The sequence below is a fragment of the Otolemur garnettii genome, unplaced genomic scaffold (genome assembly GCF_000181295.1).
Source record: "Otolemur garnettii isolate 467f Iridium unplaced genomic scaffold, OtoGar3 scaffold00049, whole genome shotgun sequence".
In the NCBI taxonomy this organism is placed as follows: domain Eukaryota; kingdom Metazoa; phylum Chordata; class Mammalia; order Primates; family Galagidae; genus Otolemur; species Otolemur garnettii.
This window is the reverse complement of record NW_003852444.1, coordinates 4,030,460-4,052,291: the sequence shown is the minus strand read 5'-3', so window position 1 is coordinate 4,052,291 and position 21,832 is coordinate 4,030,460. Positions and strand designations below refer to the sequence as shown.

Sequence of the window (21,832 nt, the reverse complement as noted above, 5' to 3'; positions counted from 1 at the left end):
TGATAAGACTGTAATATTGTAGTTTACATTAAGTATGTATTTTGATCTTCATTCCCAGTTCTAGGCACAGAGCTCCTAAAATCCTTGTAATTTCCTGAGTGATCCGAGATGGTATACTAAGTGCATCTTTAACAAAGAGAGAGACAAGGTCTCACTTTGTCACCCAGGCTGAAGTGCAGTGGCCTGATCATAGGCCACTGTAACCTTGTACTCCTATACTTATGCAATCCTCTTGCCTCAGCTTCCAGAGTTGCTAGGATTACGAGTGCACCACCATGACCAGCTTATTTTTAAATGTTATAAATATGGTATCTCACTGTGTTGCCCAGGCTGGTCTTGAACTCCTAGGCTCAGGAGATCATTCCACCTTAGCCTAAAGGCACAACCCATCACACCCAGCCAGGTTCATCTCTTGTTCTCATACTTGGTTTCTGATCCCAGTTCCTGACACAGAGCTCCTAATCCCTTGGATTTCCTAGATGATAGAGCATCTTTTGCTCTAATGAGGTGACTCTCAGTGGATTCCTGGATAGGAGCTTATCCCAAGAAAGAACAAGCCATGATTAGAAGCTTGAAACTTTCAGTCCCATCCACCAACCTCTGAGAAGAGGTAAGTGACAAAGGCTCCATAAAAATCCCTGAAATACAAAAAGTTCAGAGAGCTTCCAGACTGCTGAAAACTTATAACTGCTGGAAGGTGGCATTCCTACAGAATGCATGGAAACTCTGCACCCCCTTCCCACATACCTTGGCCTAAGCATTTTTTCTGTCTTCTATTTCTCTGTTTATTTTTGTAATTTTTTTTTTTTTTTTGAGACAGAGTCTCAAGCTATTACACAGGGTGGAGTGCTGTGGTGTCACAGCTCACAGCAACCTCCAACTCTTGGGCTTAAGTGATTCTCTTCCCTCAGCCTCCCAAGTAGCCAGGACTACAAGGCGCCCACCACAACGCCTGGCTTTTTTTTTTGGTTGTAGTTGTTTTTGTTGTTTGGCAGGCCTGGGCTGGATTTGAACTCGCCAGTTCCCATGTATGTGGCTGGCGCCCTAGCTGCTTGAGCTACAGGTGCCATGCTTTTTTGTAACATTTTTTAACCCTTATTAAGATCCTTTAAAGTTGCAGTCCCTAACCCCTAGGCCACAGACTGGTATTCCCTTAGGAACCTGTCTGCACAGAAGGTGAGCAGCAAGTGGGCAAGCAGAACAAGTGAAGCTCCATCTGTATTTACAGCTGCTCCCCATCCCTCACATCACTGCCTAAGCTCCGCCTCCTGTCAGATAAGCTGTGGCATTAGACTCTCACAAGAGTGCAAACCCTACTGTAAATTGCCCATGCAAGGGATAGCTTGCCTGCTCCTTATGAGAATCTAATGCCTGATGATCTGAGATAGAGATGTAATATGCTTGAATCATCCTGAAACCATCCCCTGCAAACCTCGGTCCATGGAAAAACTGTATTCCATGAAACCAGTCTTCTATGAACCTGGTGCCACAAGGTTAGGGATTACTCCTTTAGGGTAAACAAGTAAATCTCTAAGTAAATGTCCCTGAAATTGTGAGCTATTCTAGTAAATGATTGAAGATGAGAAGGGGACTGTGGGAATCCCTAATTTATAAGCAGTTGGTCAGAAGTATAGGTTACAAAGTAGAACTTGAGGCTGGCATCTAAAAAAGGGGGCAGGGTGGCACCCGTAGCTCAGTGGGTAGGGCGCCAATCACATACACTGAGGCTGGAGGTTTGAACTCGGCCTAGGCCAGCTAAAACAACAATGTCAACTGCAACAACAACAACAAAATAGCCAGGCATTGTGGTGGGCAGTCCCAGCTACTTCAGAGGCTGAGGCAAGAGAACTGCTTAAGCCCAAGAGAGTTTGAGGTTGCTGTGAGCTGTGACGCCATGGCATTCTACCCAGGGGAACAAAGTGAGACTCTGTCTCAAAAAATAAAAAATAAAAAAGTAGCGCTCAGTGCCCATAGCTTAGTGAGTAGGGCGCCAGCCACATACACCTAAGGTGACAGGTTCAAGCCTGACTTGGGCCTGCTAAACAATAATGACAACTGCAACCAAAAAATGGCCGGGTGTTGTAGTGGGTGCCTGTATTCCCAGCTACTTGGGAGGCTAAGGCAAAAGAATCGCTTGAGCCCAAGAGTTTGAGCTTGCTGTGAGCTATGACAACACAGCACTCTACCAAGGGCAACATAGTGAGACTCTGTCTCAAAAAGAAAAAAAAATAATAAAAAAAATAAATAAAAAGGGGGGCAGCCTTGTGGGACTGAGCCCTTAAGCTTTAGGGACTACACCAGCAGTTCTAAACATGTGGGTCGCAACCCCTTTTTAACAATGAAAATACATTGCGGCATTAGGAAGGTTGAGAACCACTGGTCTACACTATTTCTAGGTAGATAGTGTCAAAATTGAGTTAAGTTATGGGACACCCAGTTTATGTACTGCAGAATTGCTTGGTGGGGCACCAGGTTCTACACATCTGGTCACAGAAGTGTGTCATGTTGACAATTTAGTAAGAGAAATCAGTGTGTTTTTCCATGCTATACCACTGACATTACTAAAGGGTACATGCTTCTTTGGAGAGGTAGAATATTCTTTTATTCTTGAATGAACTGGTTTTTCCTTTTTCCTCCCCAATGGATTTCTCTGAGGTTCAATGATATACAATGTTCAGCTTTATTCATCTTTCTCATTCGAGTACTGGTGCAGAAATTCTCCAAACAGAAATTTCATTTTGTTTAGAAAACAATTTTCAGAGCTTTTTCACAGAATACTCACTATAAACCATTTGGTTCTATATATTCAGAAGAGGAACTGACAGAATCCCCTTATACAATTCCAGGAGGCAACGTTCACCTCTCTATGGAGATGTGCAATGTAGGGCTGTACTAGGGATCAGCAGCCCATTATCAGATGTTTCAAAAATCTAGCCAGCACCTTTTCTTTTTTTTAATTTTAAATTCAGAATTTTAATGATTTTAGCAGGGTCTGGTTCACTTTGTTTCTTTACAGGACTCGCAACTAACCCATACCTTTGAAATATTCATATTTAAACTACCTGTCTGATTCCTGATAAAACTTTGTCTTGATGCCAGAGCAAGATCTTCAATTAATTCTCTGATAACTGCTCAAGAGGCAAATCCACTTCTCTGTAACTACTGACAGGTTTTATGCTTCATCAGGATTTTACTGAGATTTGTTCCCTTCATGTAAAAATCTAGCCCCTAGAATTTTATATGGTTTTCTGTTTTGGCTTATCTATTTATCCAAGTTATTCATTTTCCAGGAATTCCTAAAAATTTCCATTTCTCTGACAGTATCCTATCTTATTTTATTAACTTATTCTTCTCATATCTCTTTACTGTCATATCAAAAGAATTTTTAAGAAAAACTACATTTGTACATAAACGAAAGTTTTTAGTCTGCTATCTTGGATCATAAATCTAAATCCTCTTTTAAAAAATCTCATTTTTGGTACTTGATTTCATTTACTGCTAGTAGGTTCTACTGCCCTGTGTTCCTGAGTGTTGAGGACAAACAGATCCAGAGAGATGCTGACAGAGGAGCTGCTTGCACTACCACAGTTTTATTTAGGATGTGAATTATCCTGGGTGAGAGAATACCTGCATACACGTAAAGACCTCACCTCAGGATTTGGAACACCGCATGATCAATGGTCAGTCACTGTCAATATTAATAAGAACTGAGGGATGAAAAGAGGAATAAAGAACGAAGAGATTCAGATAAAGGGAGAATGGCAAAACAGTATCATTGAAAGAGTTTAAATCTGTAGACTCATTTATTGACAATTCAAAAGACCTCCTAAATTCATGATACAGAGTTATTCTGAGTATAGAAGATGAAAGAGTGTGAGAGTACAACAGACAAGAACAAGTCATTAATTTAATCTAAGCCTAGCCATAATAATTAAGGTAACCCTAGTCAACTGCCTATTAGCTCACTTATGATCATTTTGTATCTTTGAAGAGTCTCAATTATCTCTATTGCTTTTTAAAGAGGGAATTATAAGCTTTAGTGGTAACTGTAAATTTCTCTGCCCCCCACCCCCCCTTAAATACAAAGAAGGCAGTTAACCCTAATCCTATAGATTAGGCTAAGAATATTCAAAAGGCTATCTTCAATAGGCTCAATTTAGTTTATATGCTGAAACTCACACAATTACTAAGTTTAGTAGGAAATGAAAGGAGGAAGAATACTGTGATAAAAAAAGGCAAAAGCTGGGACTTAACACCTTTCCTGGCCTGGCTCATACCTATAATCCTAGCACTCTGGGAGGCCAAAGCATGAAGATTACCTGTGCTCAGGAGTTTGAGCTTGCAGTGAGCTGTGATAACACCACTGCACTTTAGCCAGGGTGACAAGAGTCTCAATCTATTTCAAAAACAAACAAAAACTTTTCTAGTTTCTGCTCATAAATATGGGCAAAGGCAACAGAGAATTAATTTATGATCTACTGAGGACAGATGTTTTATAACATAGGCTGCTTCAAAGATAGAATTCACAGATAGTTCATATATAATTTCACCATATATCCCCTTTTAAAGGGGCAACTGGAAAGATATTGCTCAGTAATTTCCCATCTTAATGTGGGAAAATAGTTTTAATTTTATTCAACCCAAAAGAAGAAAAAGGTAGGGTTAGAGAACTAAATTTGTTTTATAGACTGATTAGTAATTCTACACAAAGAATAATCAGAGTCCATTTTATTGCAACCAACTTTTGTCTATTCATAGAAAGAAGGGCAGGAAAAAATATGAATGGATATATTCCCTACAATAAATGACTCCTTAGAAAATCGTATCTTCCAAGCAAGATCAAAACCTACAGGCTGGTAGTTTAACCCCTACTGCAGGAATTCTTCACTCTTGGAAGTATAATACCTTTATAATAGTTTCAAGTCAAAAAATTCTGAAATACTGAACAAAAGCATTCAGGCTTCTCATATCTGTTGTCTAAGAAAAAAATGAAAAACTTTGACTTCATTTGTATTCAGAAATGATACATTTTTATTAATATAAAAAGCAACCATATATATATAATACATTAAAAAGGTAGTGATGTATATAGACATACTATTTTTTAAGTCTACTGGCAGTATGTATTGCACTTCAGAAGTATAGACCATCCACAATAATTTCGCATATTTCTCTGCTTTAAATGTTACTTACAGGGTACACTATGGACAAGACAAAAATAACAAGCACACTGAAAATTCAATATTTGATAATAACTCAGAATGAGAATTTATTAAAGGTGAAGAAATGAAGCTTATCTGGCATATATTAGACAACAAACAAGCTCAAGCCTGAAATTCTGACTGAATTTAAATTAATACTCAGACTTCAGTGTGGTGCAAGTTTAGTATAGGTTAGAATGTCTCTGACACTAGCAATAATTTGTTTCAGTAAAGGAACACATACTTTAGCAACAAATAATTATCTTTTCCATTCTTGTTTGGGATGGATCCTTTCTATTTGCATGACCTCTGAGTATGAAGTAATAATATATTCATTTTTAACAACTGATTTTTCTGAAAAAATAAAAAGACACAGCAAAATGATATCAAAAACTGACTCACCACTGTCCTCTGTTTGTTGGGCAGGAAGACTCTAACAATAGGTTTTTGTGGTGACTTGGGGTTGCTCCGTGACACATCTGTGGGATTTTGAAAAACTGAAAGAGATGAAGGTAGCACTGAAAGGCTAGAAGAGGAAGAAGATGTAACGGTGTCCATTGATGCAGAGCTAGAAACAGAAAAATCAGTTCCATTCCCCAGGGATTCCAATAATTGTTGTTCTCTTTGTTGTAGGGCATCTAGCTTGCTGGTGTATTCTTCATAGGCCTATAAAATAAAGTAGACTTATATTGAATCTGGACTTTATCTTGACATTATCAAAAGGAAATATGAAATTTCAATCTTTAATTTTCATCTCTTTGTGATATAGCTAACAGAGTTTTAAGTTACAAGTTAAAAATAAGTGCTAGAATAAATTAATACTTTCACCATCAAATGGATAAGTCATTTGTTATAAGGCACTTCACTACATTACACTGAGAAACCTGACCTATTTGTATGTGATATCTAGATGGTCCATGAATAATAAAGAAGCATATTTTTTTTTAGTTTTCTCGTCAATTATAATTTACCTCCCAAATCACACATCTAAACGTAGATAAAATACTACATTAAGAACAGGTGTAACCCCACTAAAAAAATGTTTTCCCAGTAGAGTTGTAAGCATATAGTTTTATACCAGACACACACATACACACATATTCTTAATAGAAAAAAGAAGCTGAAAAGGAGATGAGAGGTTAAGGAAGATTTATCAAAAAACAAGACTTAGAACACACCACCAGATTTCACTATTAGCACCAAAAACTCAACAAGGCTCAGAGGATGTGCAATTACTCCCTTCTTCCAGAAATAGCTATCAGTAAAATACTTTATTCTTTTTACTATGGATCTCTGATGACTTCTTTCTCTATCAAATACTACATAGAGAATAAACTTATATTTGGAAATGTAGCTTATACCCTGCAGTCAAGAAATTCTGGGGCTAATTCCTAGAAGGGTATCTTCCTAGAAGTTTCATTTGACTAAGGCTATATGATCAAATGACCATATAAAATCAAATTCTTTTTTTAAAATTTCAGATTAATAAAATAAAATAAAATTTCAGATTAATACTGGGGTACATGAGATTAGGTTACACTGTTTGTGTTTTTAAGGTTAACACCCAATTTGCAGACTTGGAAGAGTGCCATATACCCCTACCTGTGTCTGTTAGGCAGGAACTTACCAAGTCTTCCCCACCCCCCTTTTTTTTTGGAGACAGAGTCTCACTATGTTGCTCTTGGTAAAGTGCTGTGATGTCACAGCTTACAGCAACCTCAAACTCTTGGGCTTAAGATTCTGTTGTCCTAGCCTTCCGAGTAGCTGGGACTATAGGCACCCGCCACAACGTCTGGCAATTTTGTTGTTGTTGTTGCAGTTGTCATTGTTGTTTAGCTGGCCCAGGCTGGGTTTGAACCCGCCAGCCTCAGTGTATGTGGCCAGCACCCTACCCAAATCCTCCCCCCACCCCTTTTTTTTGGAGACAGAGTCTCAGTATATTGCTCTTGGTAAAGTGCTGTGATGTCACAGCTTACAGCAACCTCAAACTCTTGGGCTTAAGATTCTGTTGTCCTAGCCTCCCAAGTAGCTGGGACTATAAGCACCCACCACAACGTCTGGCTATTTTGTTGTTGTTGTTGCAGTTGTCATTGTTGTTTAGCTGGCCCAGGCTGGGTTTAAACCCGCCAGCCTCAGTGTATGTGGCCAGCACCATACCCAGTGTATGTGGCTATGGGTGCCGCCAACCTCTCTCTTTTTCTTGAATTTAACTGTGTTTTTCTCTCATGTTGGCCTATAGTTGTTGATTTACTAGTTTTATAATAGTACTGAGTACACAAGATGCTTGCTGTTCCATTTTGGAGATACTTTATATAGGAAAATGTTCTCTAAATCCATACAGGTAAATACAAAAGATGCAAAGTCTCCATCTTTTTTATGGCTGAACAGTATTTCTTTCTTTCTTTTTCTTTTTTTTTTTTTTTTGAGACAGAGCCTCAAGCTGTCACCCTGAGTAGAGTGCCATGGCATCACAGCTCACAGCAACCTCCAACTCCTGGGTTTAAGTGATTCTCTTGCTTTAGCCTCCTAAGTAGGTGGGACTACAGGGGCCTGCCAGAATGCCCGGCTATTTTTTGGTTGTAGTTATGATTGTTGTCTGCCAGGCCTGGGCTAGATTCGAACCCGCCAGCTCCGGCGTATGTGGCTGGTGCTCTAACTACTTGAGCGGCAGGCACCGAGCCAACGGCTGAATAGTATTTCATGGTATACACATACCATAATTTATTAATCCATTCATGAGTTGATGGACACTTGGGTTGTTTCTACATCTTTGTGACTGTGGACTGGGCTACTATAAACATTTAAGTGCAAATGTACTTATGATAAAATGACTTTTTTCTTTATGGATAATGAAGATCCATAACGGGAGTATGAAGTAATGGGATTATGGGATCAAGTGGAAGGTCTATGTTTAACTCTTTGAGGATTCTCCATACGTCTCCCCCAAAGGGCTATATTAGTTTGTAATCCCACTAAGAGTGCTAAGTGTTTCCCTCTGTTGGCACCCCTTCTAGCATCTGCAGCTTTGGGACCTTATGATATGGGCTATTCTCACTAGGCTTACATGATATTTCAAAGTGGTTTTGATTTGCATTTCTCTGATAATTAGGGATGATGAACATAAGATATCAAATTCTAAAACAGAATGTAAAGAGATGGAATGAATTAAGAATACACGCCCATAGTTCTTTTAGGGATAGCTAATCCCCTCACTCACAACATTCTCCTTATCATCCCAAATATATGTAATACATAAGCATTTATAAAAGGCTACTAAGGAGAATAAAATATTTAAAAATGGCATTTCTTATACTTCCAGGATTTTATTATTAGGCTTTCAAGAAGCAAATAGATATATTTTCATTTGTGTAAATGCTACACAAGAAAAATAAATAAATATTTGTGATACCAGGTAAGAATGAGGAAGGAGGGGGGCTTCAAAAGGTTGGGACTTAGATGGATGGAGAAAGTGGGAAAGTTTAAGACAGAGAACAAAAACCAGAGACTAGTATAGCTGAATATCATAAAATACTTCGGACATAGCAAAAGATCAAGATATGCTTGTGAAATCTAAATGAAGAATAGGTACACAGGGAAAAAATAAGACTTTTGAAAAGGAAAGGAACCAGATTGTAGAAAACATACATCTACCTTGCACGCTATGAAGTCTGAGTTTATTCTGTAAGCAAGGGTGAATTGCCAAAGGCAGAGGAGAATGAAAGAAATTTCATTTCAATGAAAGCCATGACACCCTGGTATGCAAAATCTTACCACATAACTTTGAAGGGAAAACAAAGGGGGGTGGTAGTAAAATGAACTACTGAGGTAAGAAGACTAAACTACATCAAAATCCCATCTGTTTTCTTTACAACCTGCTAGTTGCCCTACCCTGACCCTAAACTGTTTCACAGTAGATGAAGGCATTATAAACAAATAGATACAAATTTTTCTGAGCTGTAATTCTGTTTAGCATTTGGTACCAAGGCCCACCTACTTAAGGGGACTTCTCTTAATATGATCCACTTACTATGCCCTCAACCATTCAATAAATACTATACATTGAACACACAGTACCTGGCAATATTCAGGGATAAGACTACAAATATAATCTAACACAATTCTTTCCCTTTCAAGATTATATACATGCAGTCTGGGATATAAAGTTTCCAGATCAAACATTCTTATTTACCATCATTTGAGCAAGCACATTAACTATACAAAACTAGCCTCAGGGAAAGTGATGTTATGTTATTTCCTTATCAAAAAATGTTAGACTTCATTTCTGAAAATATACTGATACCCCCCATTATGGATTATAAACTATCATTTTACCAAATTTATCAAAAAGTCTTCCTTTTGTGAAGTACAAAACATTCACTTACTCTACCCTCTCTCCATCTGCACAGCTGTAATCTACCAAGGCACTTGGCTCATTTCTCCCCATTACCCTTGCGGCAGTCAGTACGAATGAACTTCCATTACTCTTTCAACACTCCTGACACAGACTTCTCTAAAAACCTTTCATTCCTAAAAGCATTTTTTCTATTCAATCTTCAAAATGCAAAGAAACTCATATCACAGTCTTCATAAAGAAATTCAAATGACAAGATCTTAATTTGGAACCTCCCACACCCCTGTATGCACACTTACCTCACCTTAAATTTTCATCTCACTATCACATTACTCGGTTCAAGGTCAACATTAATCCCTCAAACAGTTTCTAAGATGTGGGCCACTTCTGGCTTCTTTCACATACTTTGTGGCTCATCATTTTAACAATGTAATTGGTGACATATTAGATTCCCTGGCTAATTCCTGTTATTTTATCAACTTGCTTGCCAAATACCAATATTGGGTATATGCTGCCATTCAATCATTCCATTTTTTCCTTCAGATTACCAGACACTGCTGGAGAAAATAATAAAACTAATTAGTGCCATTATCAATTCACAGAACCTACTCTGACCTGTTCTTTCACACTACCTGAAATGTTTACTTATTTTTAACATTGTATCATACTCTGCATAATACTTACTCCAGTCTTTTCTTCTCTGGTTCCTAACTTCATCCCTCAAACCGCTATTAACTCTGAAAATATCATTACCTTTAAATTTACTCTGACGAGTCATCAAATGAAAGCTTACTTTACTTTTTTGTCTAAATAATTCTTCACATTTTCCCCCATCCTTCTTTTACTCCCAATGTAGAGCCATAGCTGACTTTTTAGGGCCTCTTCTAAGGCGGTCTTAGTCCATCATTAGGGTTTTGGTTCCTAAAATACAAACTGGCTGAGGTCATCACCAATGATGTCAACAGCTGTGCCCATTGTGGCAAAGGAGCTTGGCCAGACGGTCCCCGCCAACAAAACAAGGGTTTCTAGAACAAAGGCTATACTAGCCAGGACTCCAACTCAGCCTCTCTGTGTGAGCTTTCTGAGGAATGGCTTTGCCTGAGATATGAATTCTGGTGGACACACATTTGGCATGATACAAAAGAAGGCTATTTAAAAAAAAAAAAGTCTAATAACTCCTGAGATTGCTAAAGAGGTGGAGAAATGGGACTACCATGCAGCTATCAATGGGAGGACAGTAATTAGTCTACTTTTATCTCCCAACTGCCCCTTTTTCTCTGTTTTTTTTTCAACCTACAAATGAGAGAACATCACTCCCACATTATCAACTCCATCAGCAACTAAATTCCTTTGGTTCTTTAAGATGTTGCAGATAGCAGATACTTCTTCAGAAAGCCACTTTCCAAAAATCCCATTCCTTCTTGTCAAAACCATTATTAAAAAACCCCCAAACAGGGCGGTGCCTATAGCTCAGTGGGTAAGGGTGCTGGCCACAAAAATTGAAGCTGTGGGTTTGAACACGACCTGGGCCAGCTAAACCAACAATGACTACTGCAACAACAACAACAAAATAGCTGGGCATTGTGGTTGGCGCCTGTAGTCCCAGCTACTTGGAAGACTAAGGTAAGAAAATTGCTTAAACCCAAGAGTTTGAGGTTGCTGTGAGCTGTGATGCCATAGGACTCGACACAGGGCAACAGTTTGAGACTGTCTCAATAAAAAAAAAACTAAAACTAAATCAGAAAATAACCATTAATGGGGCTGTGTAGGAATTAGAACCCTTGTGTAATGCCAGTAGGAATGTAAAATGGTGTAGGTGCTATGGGAAAAGGTATGGCAATTTCTGAAAAACTTAATCACAGAATTATCATATAATCCTCCAATTCTATCCCTGGATATACACCCAAAAGAAGTAAAGGCAGAGAGACTCAAACAGATTATGTATATGCCCATGTTCACAGTAGCATTTTTGACAATAGCCAAAAAGATGAAGGTAAGCGTCCACTGATGAATGAATGGATAAACACAATACGGTATATGTGTATGAGAGAATATTAGCCTTAACAGGAAGAAAATTTTGAAACATGCATCATCAATGTTGCAACACGGATAAACATTGAAGACATGTGCTAAATGAAATAAGCCACTAAATTATAACTATTATATGGTTCTAGTAATATGAAGTTCCTAGAGTAGTCAAATTCATAGAGACAGAGAGTAGAATGGTGGTTGCTAGGAACTGTGAGGAGAAGGGAATGGGAATTTAGTACTTCATGGGTACAGAATTTCAGTTTGGGATGATTAAAAAGTTCTGGAGATAGGTGGTGGTAATGGTTATACAATGCAAATGTGCTTAATGTCACAGAACTGTATACTCAAAAATGGTTAAAACGGTAAATTATATGTTATGTACATTTTGCTACAATAAAAATAGGAAAGAAAAAGTGTTAAGGACTTTTAAATGAGCTCGGTGCCTGTGGCTCAAGTGGCTAAGGTGCCAGCCACATACACCTAAGGTGGCGGGTTTGAATCCAGCCTGGGCCCGCCAAACAACGATGGCTGCAACCAAAAAAATAGCTGGGCGTGGTGGTGGGCGCCTGTGGTCCCAGTTACTTGGGAAGCTGAGGCAGGAGAATCGCTTGAGCCCAGGAACTGGAGGTTGCTGTCAGCTGTGATGCCACTGTACTCTACCCAGGGGGATAGCTTGAGGCTCTGTCTCAAAAAAAAAAAAAAAAGGACTTTTAAATGATGAATTGGCACCTGTAGTATGATAGGCCTCAGTGGATTATCAGTAATCCTGGCTTTTTGCTAATAAGGTTTCAAATATTAGTACCTACAGGGTCTCTTCCCTTGGGTTAACTTTCCCCAGGCAAGAATTCTGTTATTTCTAGCCAGAGTCCCCTTCATGGTATATAAGTGATAAAAGTACAATGTTCTGATTAATTTATCTGTTTACTATATACACCTCCCTTCTCCCAATAGGGACTTTTGGCCATTTAAAAAGAATTGTTATTCCCTAGGTTCTGGAACAATACAAATGCCATCAGGCACTCAATAAATATATCTTTTTTTTTTCTGAGACAAAGCCTCAAGCTGTCGCCCTGGGTAGAGTGCTGTGGCATCACAACTCACAGCAACCTCCAACTCCTGGGCTTAAGCGATTCTCTTGCCTCAGCCTCCCAAGTAGCTGGGACTGCCATGATACTCACAGCTATTTTCTTTGTTTCTTTTCTTTTCTTTTTTTTTGGTTGCAGTTGTCATTGTTGTTTGGAAGGCTGGGCTGGATTTGAATCCACCCGCTCTGGTGTATGTGGCTGGCGCCTTAGCTGCTTGAGCTACAAGCACTGAGCCTCAATAAATCTATCTTAAATAAATGAATCTGTTATGGGGTATTTAATGTATATGGGGTACTTTATGTATACATATACTCAATCTATATATTTGGTAATTATAAACTCAATTAATCCTTAGATTGCCACACATGATATTATTCTTATTTTACCAGGAGGTGGGGCATAATAAGATCAGGTACTTTGTAGAAAGGTTCAGTTGGGATTCAAACACGGAGTCCATGTGACTCCATGGTTCATCTTAACCACTGTATTAATCTGACTTCTACAGCATGTGTGTGTATGTTCATATACACATGTGTAGCACTAGTTCCTGAGAATGGGAATCTGCTTTACCACATGCTAGTGATATAATTTATTAGTTATGGTCTGATGTATATTATCCTAATTATACTCAATTTGAATAGGTGACTCCACTTTGTGTAGGTAATTTTATTTATTTAGTTATTTATTTTTTCCTGAGATAGAGTCTCACTTTGTTGCCCCCGGTAGAGTGCCGTAGCATCGTAACTTACAGCAGCCTCACACTTCTGGGCTCAAGCAATTCTCTTGCCTCAGCCTCCCAAGTAGCTGGGACTACAGTCGCCCACCACAACACCTAGCTATTTTTTTTAGAGACAGGGTCTTGCTCAGGCTGGTCTTGAACCCATGAGCTCAAGCAATCCACCTGCCTTGGCCTCCCAGAGTGCTAGGATTATAGGCATGAGCCACGGTGCCTGGCCTGAGCGGGTAATTTTACAAGTAACTAACCAAGTAGAATATATCTAGTATATGTTCCGCATACCATGTGACAAAGAATAGCTGAAGGAGTTGGAACTATTTAGCCCAATAAGAAGAGCTACTTTGAGGGCAGGGAAGGGCTGGAGACAATGTCATGATAAATGAAGAATAAAGTGGTGATCAAAAGCATAGACATCTGAGTTAGAGATCTCCATTCTTTCTCTACTGGAAGTTTGCTTTAGATGAGTTACTTAACCTCTCACTGTTCAGCTATAGAATGGGGATAGCAAAAATATGTACCTAGTATTCTAGTTCAAAGTAATTATAAGTATTAAATTAATAAATTCATTTGACACAGTACTGGGCAAGAATAATAAGCTTGAAGGTTTGTTATGATTGTTAATGATCTGTCTTTGAATAGTAAAAAGCCTAAAGAGAGTGTATGGGGAGGAGGAGGTGGTGAATCACTGCTATAGTGAGACATGGTTAGTGATGCAAATGTATTATATCTGGGCATGGTGGAAATTGCCCCCAAAACATAGAAATCATGGGCGGAAAAACTGATAGTTATACTGTTTAATTCTGATAACAAAATATTACCATTTTCAGAAGGATTATTTGCTTCCTTATGACTCCTCTACTTGGCTTCCTAAGAAGTACAGATAAAAGAGAGAGTATGGAATACTAGGAAGTATATGAACTAGTATTCAGAGATAAGAATTCTGGTCCAGCTTTAATAATAACTGGGAGTGTGATTTAAGACAAGGCATGTGAAACAGAGGAAAAAGGAGAAAACTATTAACTGCTATTTCTGTTTATTTTGCAAACTTATTTTCTCATAAAATATGGAAGATTTAATTTGCCCCTTAAAAAATAATTAGATTGGCTCAGCACCCATAGCTCAGTGGTTAGGACACCAACCACATACACGGGGGCTATCAGATTCAAACCCAGCCCGGGCCAACTAAACAACAGTAACAACTACAACAAAAATACAGCCGGGCATTGTGGCAGGCGCCTGTAGTCCCAGCTACTCGGGAGGCTGAGACAAGAGAATCATTTAAGCCCAAAAGTTTGAGGTTGCTGTGAGCTGTGACACCATGGCACTCTACCAAGAGTAACATAGTAAGACTCTGTCTCAAAAATAATAATAATAATAATTAGATTATTAAGTTAGAAATTTAGTTTAGAAGCCTTTCAATCAGTGCTTAAAAACCTCCAGCATCTGATGGGAGTACACCACCTTTTGGGGGCAGGACACAAGAGGGACTTTATCTAACAAATGCAATCAGTGTAACCTCATTCTTTGTGCCCTCAATGAATCCCAAACAATAATAATAAAAAAAAAAAAAACCCAAACCAAAAAAGCCCTCCAGCATCTGGAGCCAAATGGCAACCTGATTACTTATAATTTAGGGTTATCTCCCTGGTATGATTTTTTTTTTTTTGAGACAGAGCCTCACTATGTCTGTTCTTGATAGAGTGCCATGGCATCACAATTCACAGCAACTTCAATGAACTCTTGGGCTTAAGTGATTCTGTTGCCTTAGCCTCCCAAGTAGCTGGGACTACAGGCGCCCACCCTATGCCCAGCTATTTTTTTGTTGCAGTTGTCCACTACTATTAAGGTCCACAAACTATGTGACCTGAGCTGGGTTCGAACCCGCCAGCCTCAGTGCATGTGGCTGGTGCTGTAACCACTGTGCTACTGATGCTGAGCCTCCTTGGTATGATTAATTATTATGGCTGAGCCAGTAGGATAGTGGTGAACAGTATAGGCTGTTGACACTGACCATCTGGATTCTATAACAGCTTGCTGGCTATGGACCAGACTGACTTACACAAGGAATCCAATGCCAAGAAAGCGTATCTGTGATTTGAATAGTACCCACTATCTCATATGATTAAGAACAATAACTAAGCATTTACAATCATGCTTAAGGCTTTACACAAACCTCAAGGCACTATTAAACAGTGGAGCTAAACAATGTTGGACTATTTATAGATTTTAAATTTTGGCTGGACGTGGTGGCTCACGCCTGTAATCCTAACACCCTGGGAGGCCAAGGCAGGTGGATTGCCTGAGCTCATAGGTTCAAGACTAACCTGAACAAGTGAAAGACCCCATCTCTAAAAAAAGTAGCCGGGTGTTATGGCAGGTGCCTGTAGTCCCAGCCACTTGCGAGGCTGAAAGAAGAGAATTGCTTAAGCCCAAGAGTTTGAGGCTGCTGTGAGTTATGATGCCATGGCACTCTACCAAGGGTGACAAAATGAGACTGCGTCTCAAAAGAAAAAAAAAAAAAAGATTATAAATTTTGCCTGTAAGGATATAGAAATCAATTTTGGGGGTACACATTCCAGAAAAGATATTTTACACAAAATTGCCCCATTTTCCAATATGGTAACTACAGCTTTCTGACCTTCAAAATAGTATCTTCTCCCTCTTTTTTAAAATCAAAGAAATATTTTGAAATTTATAGAAGATTTCCTCCTTAGTTTTGAAGTTTTCCAAATTACAAATCTAATACACATTTATTATAACCAGTGAAACAAAATGAGACTTAGAAGTATAATAAAAGCAAAGCTAATTCTCTCTTCTGGTATAGATTTCTAATCCTACCCCCTAAAATAACCAAGATTATCAGTACAAAAGCTTTTATAACTTCACTTCTTTCTTTCCAAAATTAATAAAGATATGATACTCAAAAGCTTACCTCCAGATATATAGATGGTGGATTATGCTCCCCACCAAATTTGTCCAACAGGGCCTCTATATGTTCCTGTGTCAACTTAATCATTTGTTTGATGTTCCACACCTAAAAAATATTTTAAAACAATTTAAATAGAAAGTACTTAGGATATAAATTAGGAATATTTTAATGTAGACAAATACACTGCAGTAACTCCCAATGTTCCTCAAAGTTTAGAGCTTAAAAATCATTTAAGTTCTAGTGTTTTTTCCCTTTTTTGTTAAGCATCTTTAATTTTTTTCTACACTAGTAATATACTCTCTACTATAAAAGATTCAAATGATACGTCAGCACTCAAAATAAGACATGAAAATCTCTTTTCCCTAGACCCACACCCCCTTCAAAAACTAAGTGCTATTTATGGGTTAGCAAGCAACCTTCCATGACTCCTTTTCTCTGATGTAAAAACCATAAATACATAAATATATAAAGTATATAAATACATATAAACACTATATAAAAATATTTAAACACTTGCTTTTTTTCCACTGAATAATGTCTCAATTCTCTCCATGTTGGTACATATATATTTTACTCCTTTTCAAAGGCTGTATAGCATTCATTTCATAATACTGCCAAGACACTGCTTATTTCAATAGTCTCCAAACTTCAATGGTAACCAGAGGTTAGGTAGACATGGATAATTTTGAAAGAATCAATTTTCACATTCTCAACTTTATTTGTATTCTCCTTAAATGATCTGCTTAAGAACTATTAAAAGTTCTCCTTCTAAAATCATGTTTCCTCTTTATAAAACAAAGGCAAAATTCTTATCCATCTCAAATATTAAGATATACTGTTCTGAGATGCATAAAGTCCAACAAATAGGTACTTTTGCACTTAACAGATAGACTAGTAAAATAAGGAAATCCCCTTGGTGGGACTGCAAACTAATACAACCTTTTTGGAAGGAAGTATGGAGAACCCTCAAAGAACTCAAGCTAGACCTCCCATTTGATCCTGCAATCCCATTACCGGGTATCTACCCAGAAGAAAAAAAATCCTTTTACCATAAGGACACTTGTACTTAACTGTTTATCACAGCTCAGTTTACAATCACCAAAATGTGGAAACAGCCTAAATGCCCACCAACTCAGGAATGGATTAACAAGCTGTGGTATATGTATACCATGGATACTACTCAGCCATTAAAAAAGATGGAGACTTTACAGCCTTTGTATTAACCTGGATGGAAGTAGAACTCATTATTCTTAGTAAAGCATCACAAGAATGGAGACGCATGAATCCTAGGTACTCAATTTTGATATAATGACAATGACCTAGTACACAGTGGGGTGGGGGGGGGAGAGCAGAGAAAGGGAAGGAGGGCGGAGTGTAGGGTCTCGATGTGTGACACACCTTTTGGGGACAAGATACAATTCTAAGAGGGACTTCACCTAACAAATGCAATCAGTGTAACCTGGTTTCTTGTATCCTAAATGAATCTCCAACAATTAAAAAAAAAAAAGAGCGAGAAAACGGGGGAAATCAAGAACAGGACCTTATTTTGTCTATGAAACAAAATCATGGCAAGACTTCAAGCCTTATCCATCTATCCAACTAGCTAGCCTAGAATCCAGAAGTCTAGTGGTTATAACAAAGCCACATATTAACATGTTTGTTTTAAGATGAGCCATTAGACTTTTTCTTGATAAATAGAATGAGCTAAGTCTACAGTTTTAAGGTTTGACCAAAACATGTATTTAATATAAGTATGAACTAAGTCTACAGTTTTAAGGTTTGACCAAAACATGTATTTAATATAAGTATAACACAAACTAGAAATTCTAGCTTTTAAAACTACTTAAAGTTACAATGAAAAATGTGAGATATCAATTTTTAAATGTATAAAGGGAAATAAATGAGGAAAAGGTTCCAAGACTCTTCATTTATTAGATTAGTGCATTTTTTACAACATCAAACAATACTTCAACAAACAGTTCTGAACTATCCTTCTGGGCAGAAGTTCGAGTTTCCATTTTAATATCTAGGTACAGAATTCCTGAATTGAAGGACAAGCATATTTAAAAATTTAACAAATATCCCAAATAGTGTGTCAAAAGATGAAATACACTATGTATATCCAGCTATCTGAAGGGTATGAATTCATCCTTTTCCCCACAATCTCAGCATCTGCTATTACCAAACTTTTAAACTTTTGTCAATCTGAAGGGGAAAAGGCAATCAGGTTTTAATTTTGTGTTCTTAGAAAGCTGAGCACTTAAGCTTTTGGAAAATTCCCTATACTATATCCCTCTTATTCTATTTAGTTGTTTCATTTTATTGATTCATAAATTCTCTTTTTTCTGGCCATTAACTTTTATTATGCTATCCTTACTTACATCTTTCACTTGTTTTTCATTTTATGTCTCTTTGTTCATATAAAATCTTGCTATTCAAAAGTGCAGTCAGCATCAAACCAGCAGCATCAGCATCATCTGGAAGTTTATTAAAGAGCAGAATCTCAGCTACATCTCAGAGCTACTGAACTTTAATAAGATGATACATATGCATAAGAAGTTTGAGAAGCAGTAACAGAATTTTAATTTTTTTTCTGCAATCAGATATTACAATACAGTAGAACCTCCATAATTGACTACCTCTTAATTTTACCTAATTTTCATAGACCAGGCATGCACCACATGTATGTATAGCAGGCCTAGTTCCTTACATTGACCATCTCTGTATGTTGACCAGTTTGTTCTATTTCCTTCCCAACTTACAGAAGTTCTACTGTATTTTCTTTTATGATTTCGTTGCTAATTTCTCATATCTCCAATAGTGTTAAATGTCTTCTTTCCTCTAGCTACAGCGAATGTCTAGGTAATCTCATCCAATTTTGTATCTTCATATGCCAACTATGAGCTGATGAAGTCCAAATTTTAAGATCCAGTTCTAATCTCTCCACTCAACTCCAGACACCCAACTGTCTACCAAATAGCTCTACTAGGATAACATAATACTAGGCATTTCAAATCTAATATGTTCACAGACTAACTTCTGATCTCCCCCCATCAACCTCACAAAATTTGTTTTACCTATGGTCTCTTCTTTTCAGAAAATGACACACTCCTTTTTCAGAGTTGCTTCAACCAAAAACTTTAGTATCACTCTTGACTCTTTTTTTCCCCATACCTGACATCCAATCCATCTTCAAAACTAAATATATGTAGATATTTTGCTAAGCCAGGCTAAGCCACCATCATTTCTCTCTTAGTTACTGCAATAGTCTCTGAAGTGGTCTCTCCTGTTTCATACCTAGAATGACATACCTAAAGTAATCTTTTATTTATTTTATTTTGAGACAGAGCCTCAAGCTGTCACCCTGGATAGAGTGCCATGGCATCACAGCTCACAGCAACCTCTCACTCCTGGGCTCAAGTGATTCTTCTGCCTCCAGACTAGCACCTGCCACAATGCCTGGCTATTTTTTGGTTGCAGCGTCATTGTTGTTTGGCGGGCCCAGGCTGGATTCACACCTGCCAGCTAAGATGTATGTGGCTGGCACCTTAGCTGCTTGAGCCACAGGCACCGAGCCTAAAGTAATCTTTTAAAGCCATAACTACATGATTAGTTCCTATCAAACCTTTAAAGAAAATTTAATCATTGTATCAGTTATTAACAGGTGGTAGTGTAGAAAAAAGAGAATCATTCAAACTACTTTTATAAAGCTAACAAAAGTAGATGCCAAAACCTGATGAACTAGATAAACCTCCAATGGCCTCCAAGTAAAAGTCACCAAGATCATGACCTGGCTCTCTGCTACTTATCTATCCTTATCTCTTACTGTTCTCACCCTCGTTCACCTCTCTTCAATCACACTTGGCCTAATTAAACATGGCAAGTATATTTCTATTGCAGGATTTTTGCATTTACTATTTCTTCCACCTGAAATGCAGTCTCTCCCTAAGTCAAGATTTCTACAAGGTTTGCTAACTTACCAAGCTCATTCATCTCTTTACTCCAGTGTTACCTTATCAATGAAATATTCTCTGACAATCTCATTTAGAATGTAACCACTCATCTATCCCTCCAAATCCTCACAAGCACACAGAATCAGTTTCTATACCCTTTGCTAACTTTATTTGCTCTATAGCATGTGTGACCACCTTACTATATATATTTTACTTATTTTGTTATTAGCATGTGTTATCCCCACTCCACAACAGAATAAGATCCAAGATGGCATGGATTTTTGTCTTGTTTTGTTTTTCTTTCTTATGTATCTCCAGAGCCCAGATCAGTGCTTAGCATACAGTAAGCATTCAAATATGTATTTGTTGAAAAAAAATGAATACTTTCCTTAGATCATCCCTCTATGATGAATTCACTGTTTTAAGTTAAAATTTAATATCTTAAAGACCTTAAGTTGGTTAATTTTCCATATCTATTAGCTACTTTGAGATCAGAAACATGATTTATTTAATTTTTTGTCCCCTCATCACTTATATTGGTCATAACAGGTATTCAGTTAAAGCTGAAGATTTAAGCTGTTTTAGGAATAGGATTGAAGGGGGGAAAAGTAATCCTAGTTCAGTGATTCTTTCCTTTCTCCAGCAAATTCAGGACTCTATTACCCACATCCTTTTTATCCAAACATCCAGAGATAAAATTCCTTTATAGTCAGCATAGAAACCTACCTCCTAGGGATGGTAGAAAGAAAAAGGGAGAAGTGAATAAAGAAGGAAAATGAGGGCAGCGCCTGTGGCTCAAGGAGTAGAGCGCCACCCCCATACACCGGAGGTGGTGTGTTCAAACCTGGCCAAGGCCAAAAACTGCAAAAAAAAAAAAAAAAAGAAAGAAAGAAAAGAAAAAGAAAATGAGTATGGGGGAAATGAAGAGATGGGACTGATTACAATGAAATTTTCTTACTGGGGTATAGAAAATAGTAAAATTGGTTGGGTAGAGTGGAGCCAGGCCATGAATGTCTGGAAATCAGGTTTCTTATCTCCCCAAAGAAAAATTATTTTATGTCCAAAGAATGAAGAAGTCACAGTGACCCAAGCTGGAATTGTAAAAAATTAGTTTGAGAGAGAAAGTTCCTTCAGATTCTGTAGAAGAGTTCAAGAAAGAACTGTGATGATTCTTATAGAATAGAGATATATTAAAAAGTAAAATAAGATATTACAAGCTGACCATAGATACATAGTTTTGGTCTCAAAAATGTCTTCTTGGAAAAAAAGGAAAATCTTTTACAACAATCCTAAATGATAAATGAAAAAATAAAAAACAAAACCAAAAACTAGGCTTGGTGTCTATAGCACAGTGGTTACGACACCAGCAACATACACCAAAGGTGACAGGTTTGAACCCAGCCCAGGCCAGCTAAACAACAATGATAACTGCAACAAATAAATAGCCAGGCATTGTGGCATACACCTAGAGTTCCAGCTACTTGGGAGTTTGAGGCAAGAGAATCGCGTAAGCCCAAAAGTTGGAGGTTGCTGTGAGCTGTGACGC

General features: G+C 37.8%; 1 protein-coding gene across 5 annotated transcripts in view; it reads right to left on the bottom strand.

The window, feature by feature from the left end:
- Window positions 1–21,832, bottom strand: part of BRAF (B-Raf proto-oncogene, serine/threonine kinase) — a 182,094-nt gene that overhangs the window by 112,930 nt on the left and 47,332 nt on the right. For 4 of the 5 annotated variants that reach the window (XM_023514190.1, XM_023514193.1, XM_023514192.1 and 1 more), the window contains exons 2-3: window positions 16,337–16,438; window positions 5,604–5,867 (exon numbers count right to left, since the gene is read on the bottom strand). In XM_023514190.1, coding sequence (XP_023369958.1) covers window positions 5,604–5,867; window positions 16,337–16,438 — 366 coding nt within the window. Of the gene's footprint in view, window positions 1–5,603; window positions 5,868–16,336; window positions 16,439–18,714; window positions 18,863–21,832 lie in introns of those variants that run through there. The other variant, XM_023514191.1, reaches the window with a different exon arrangement.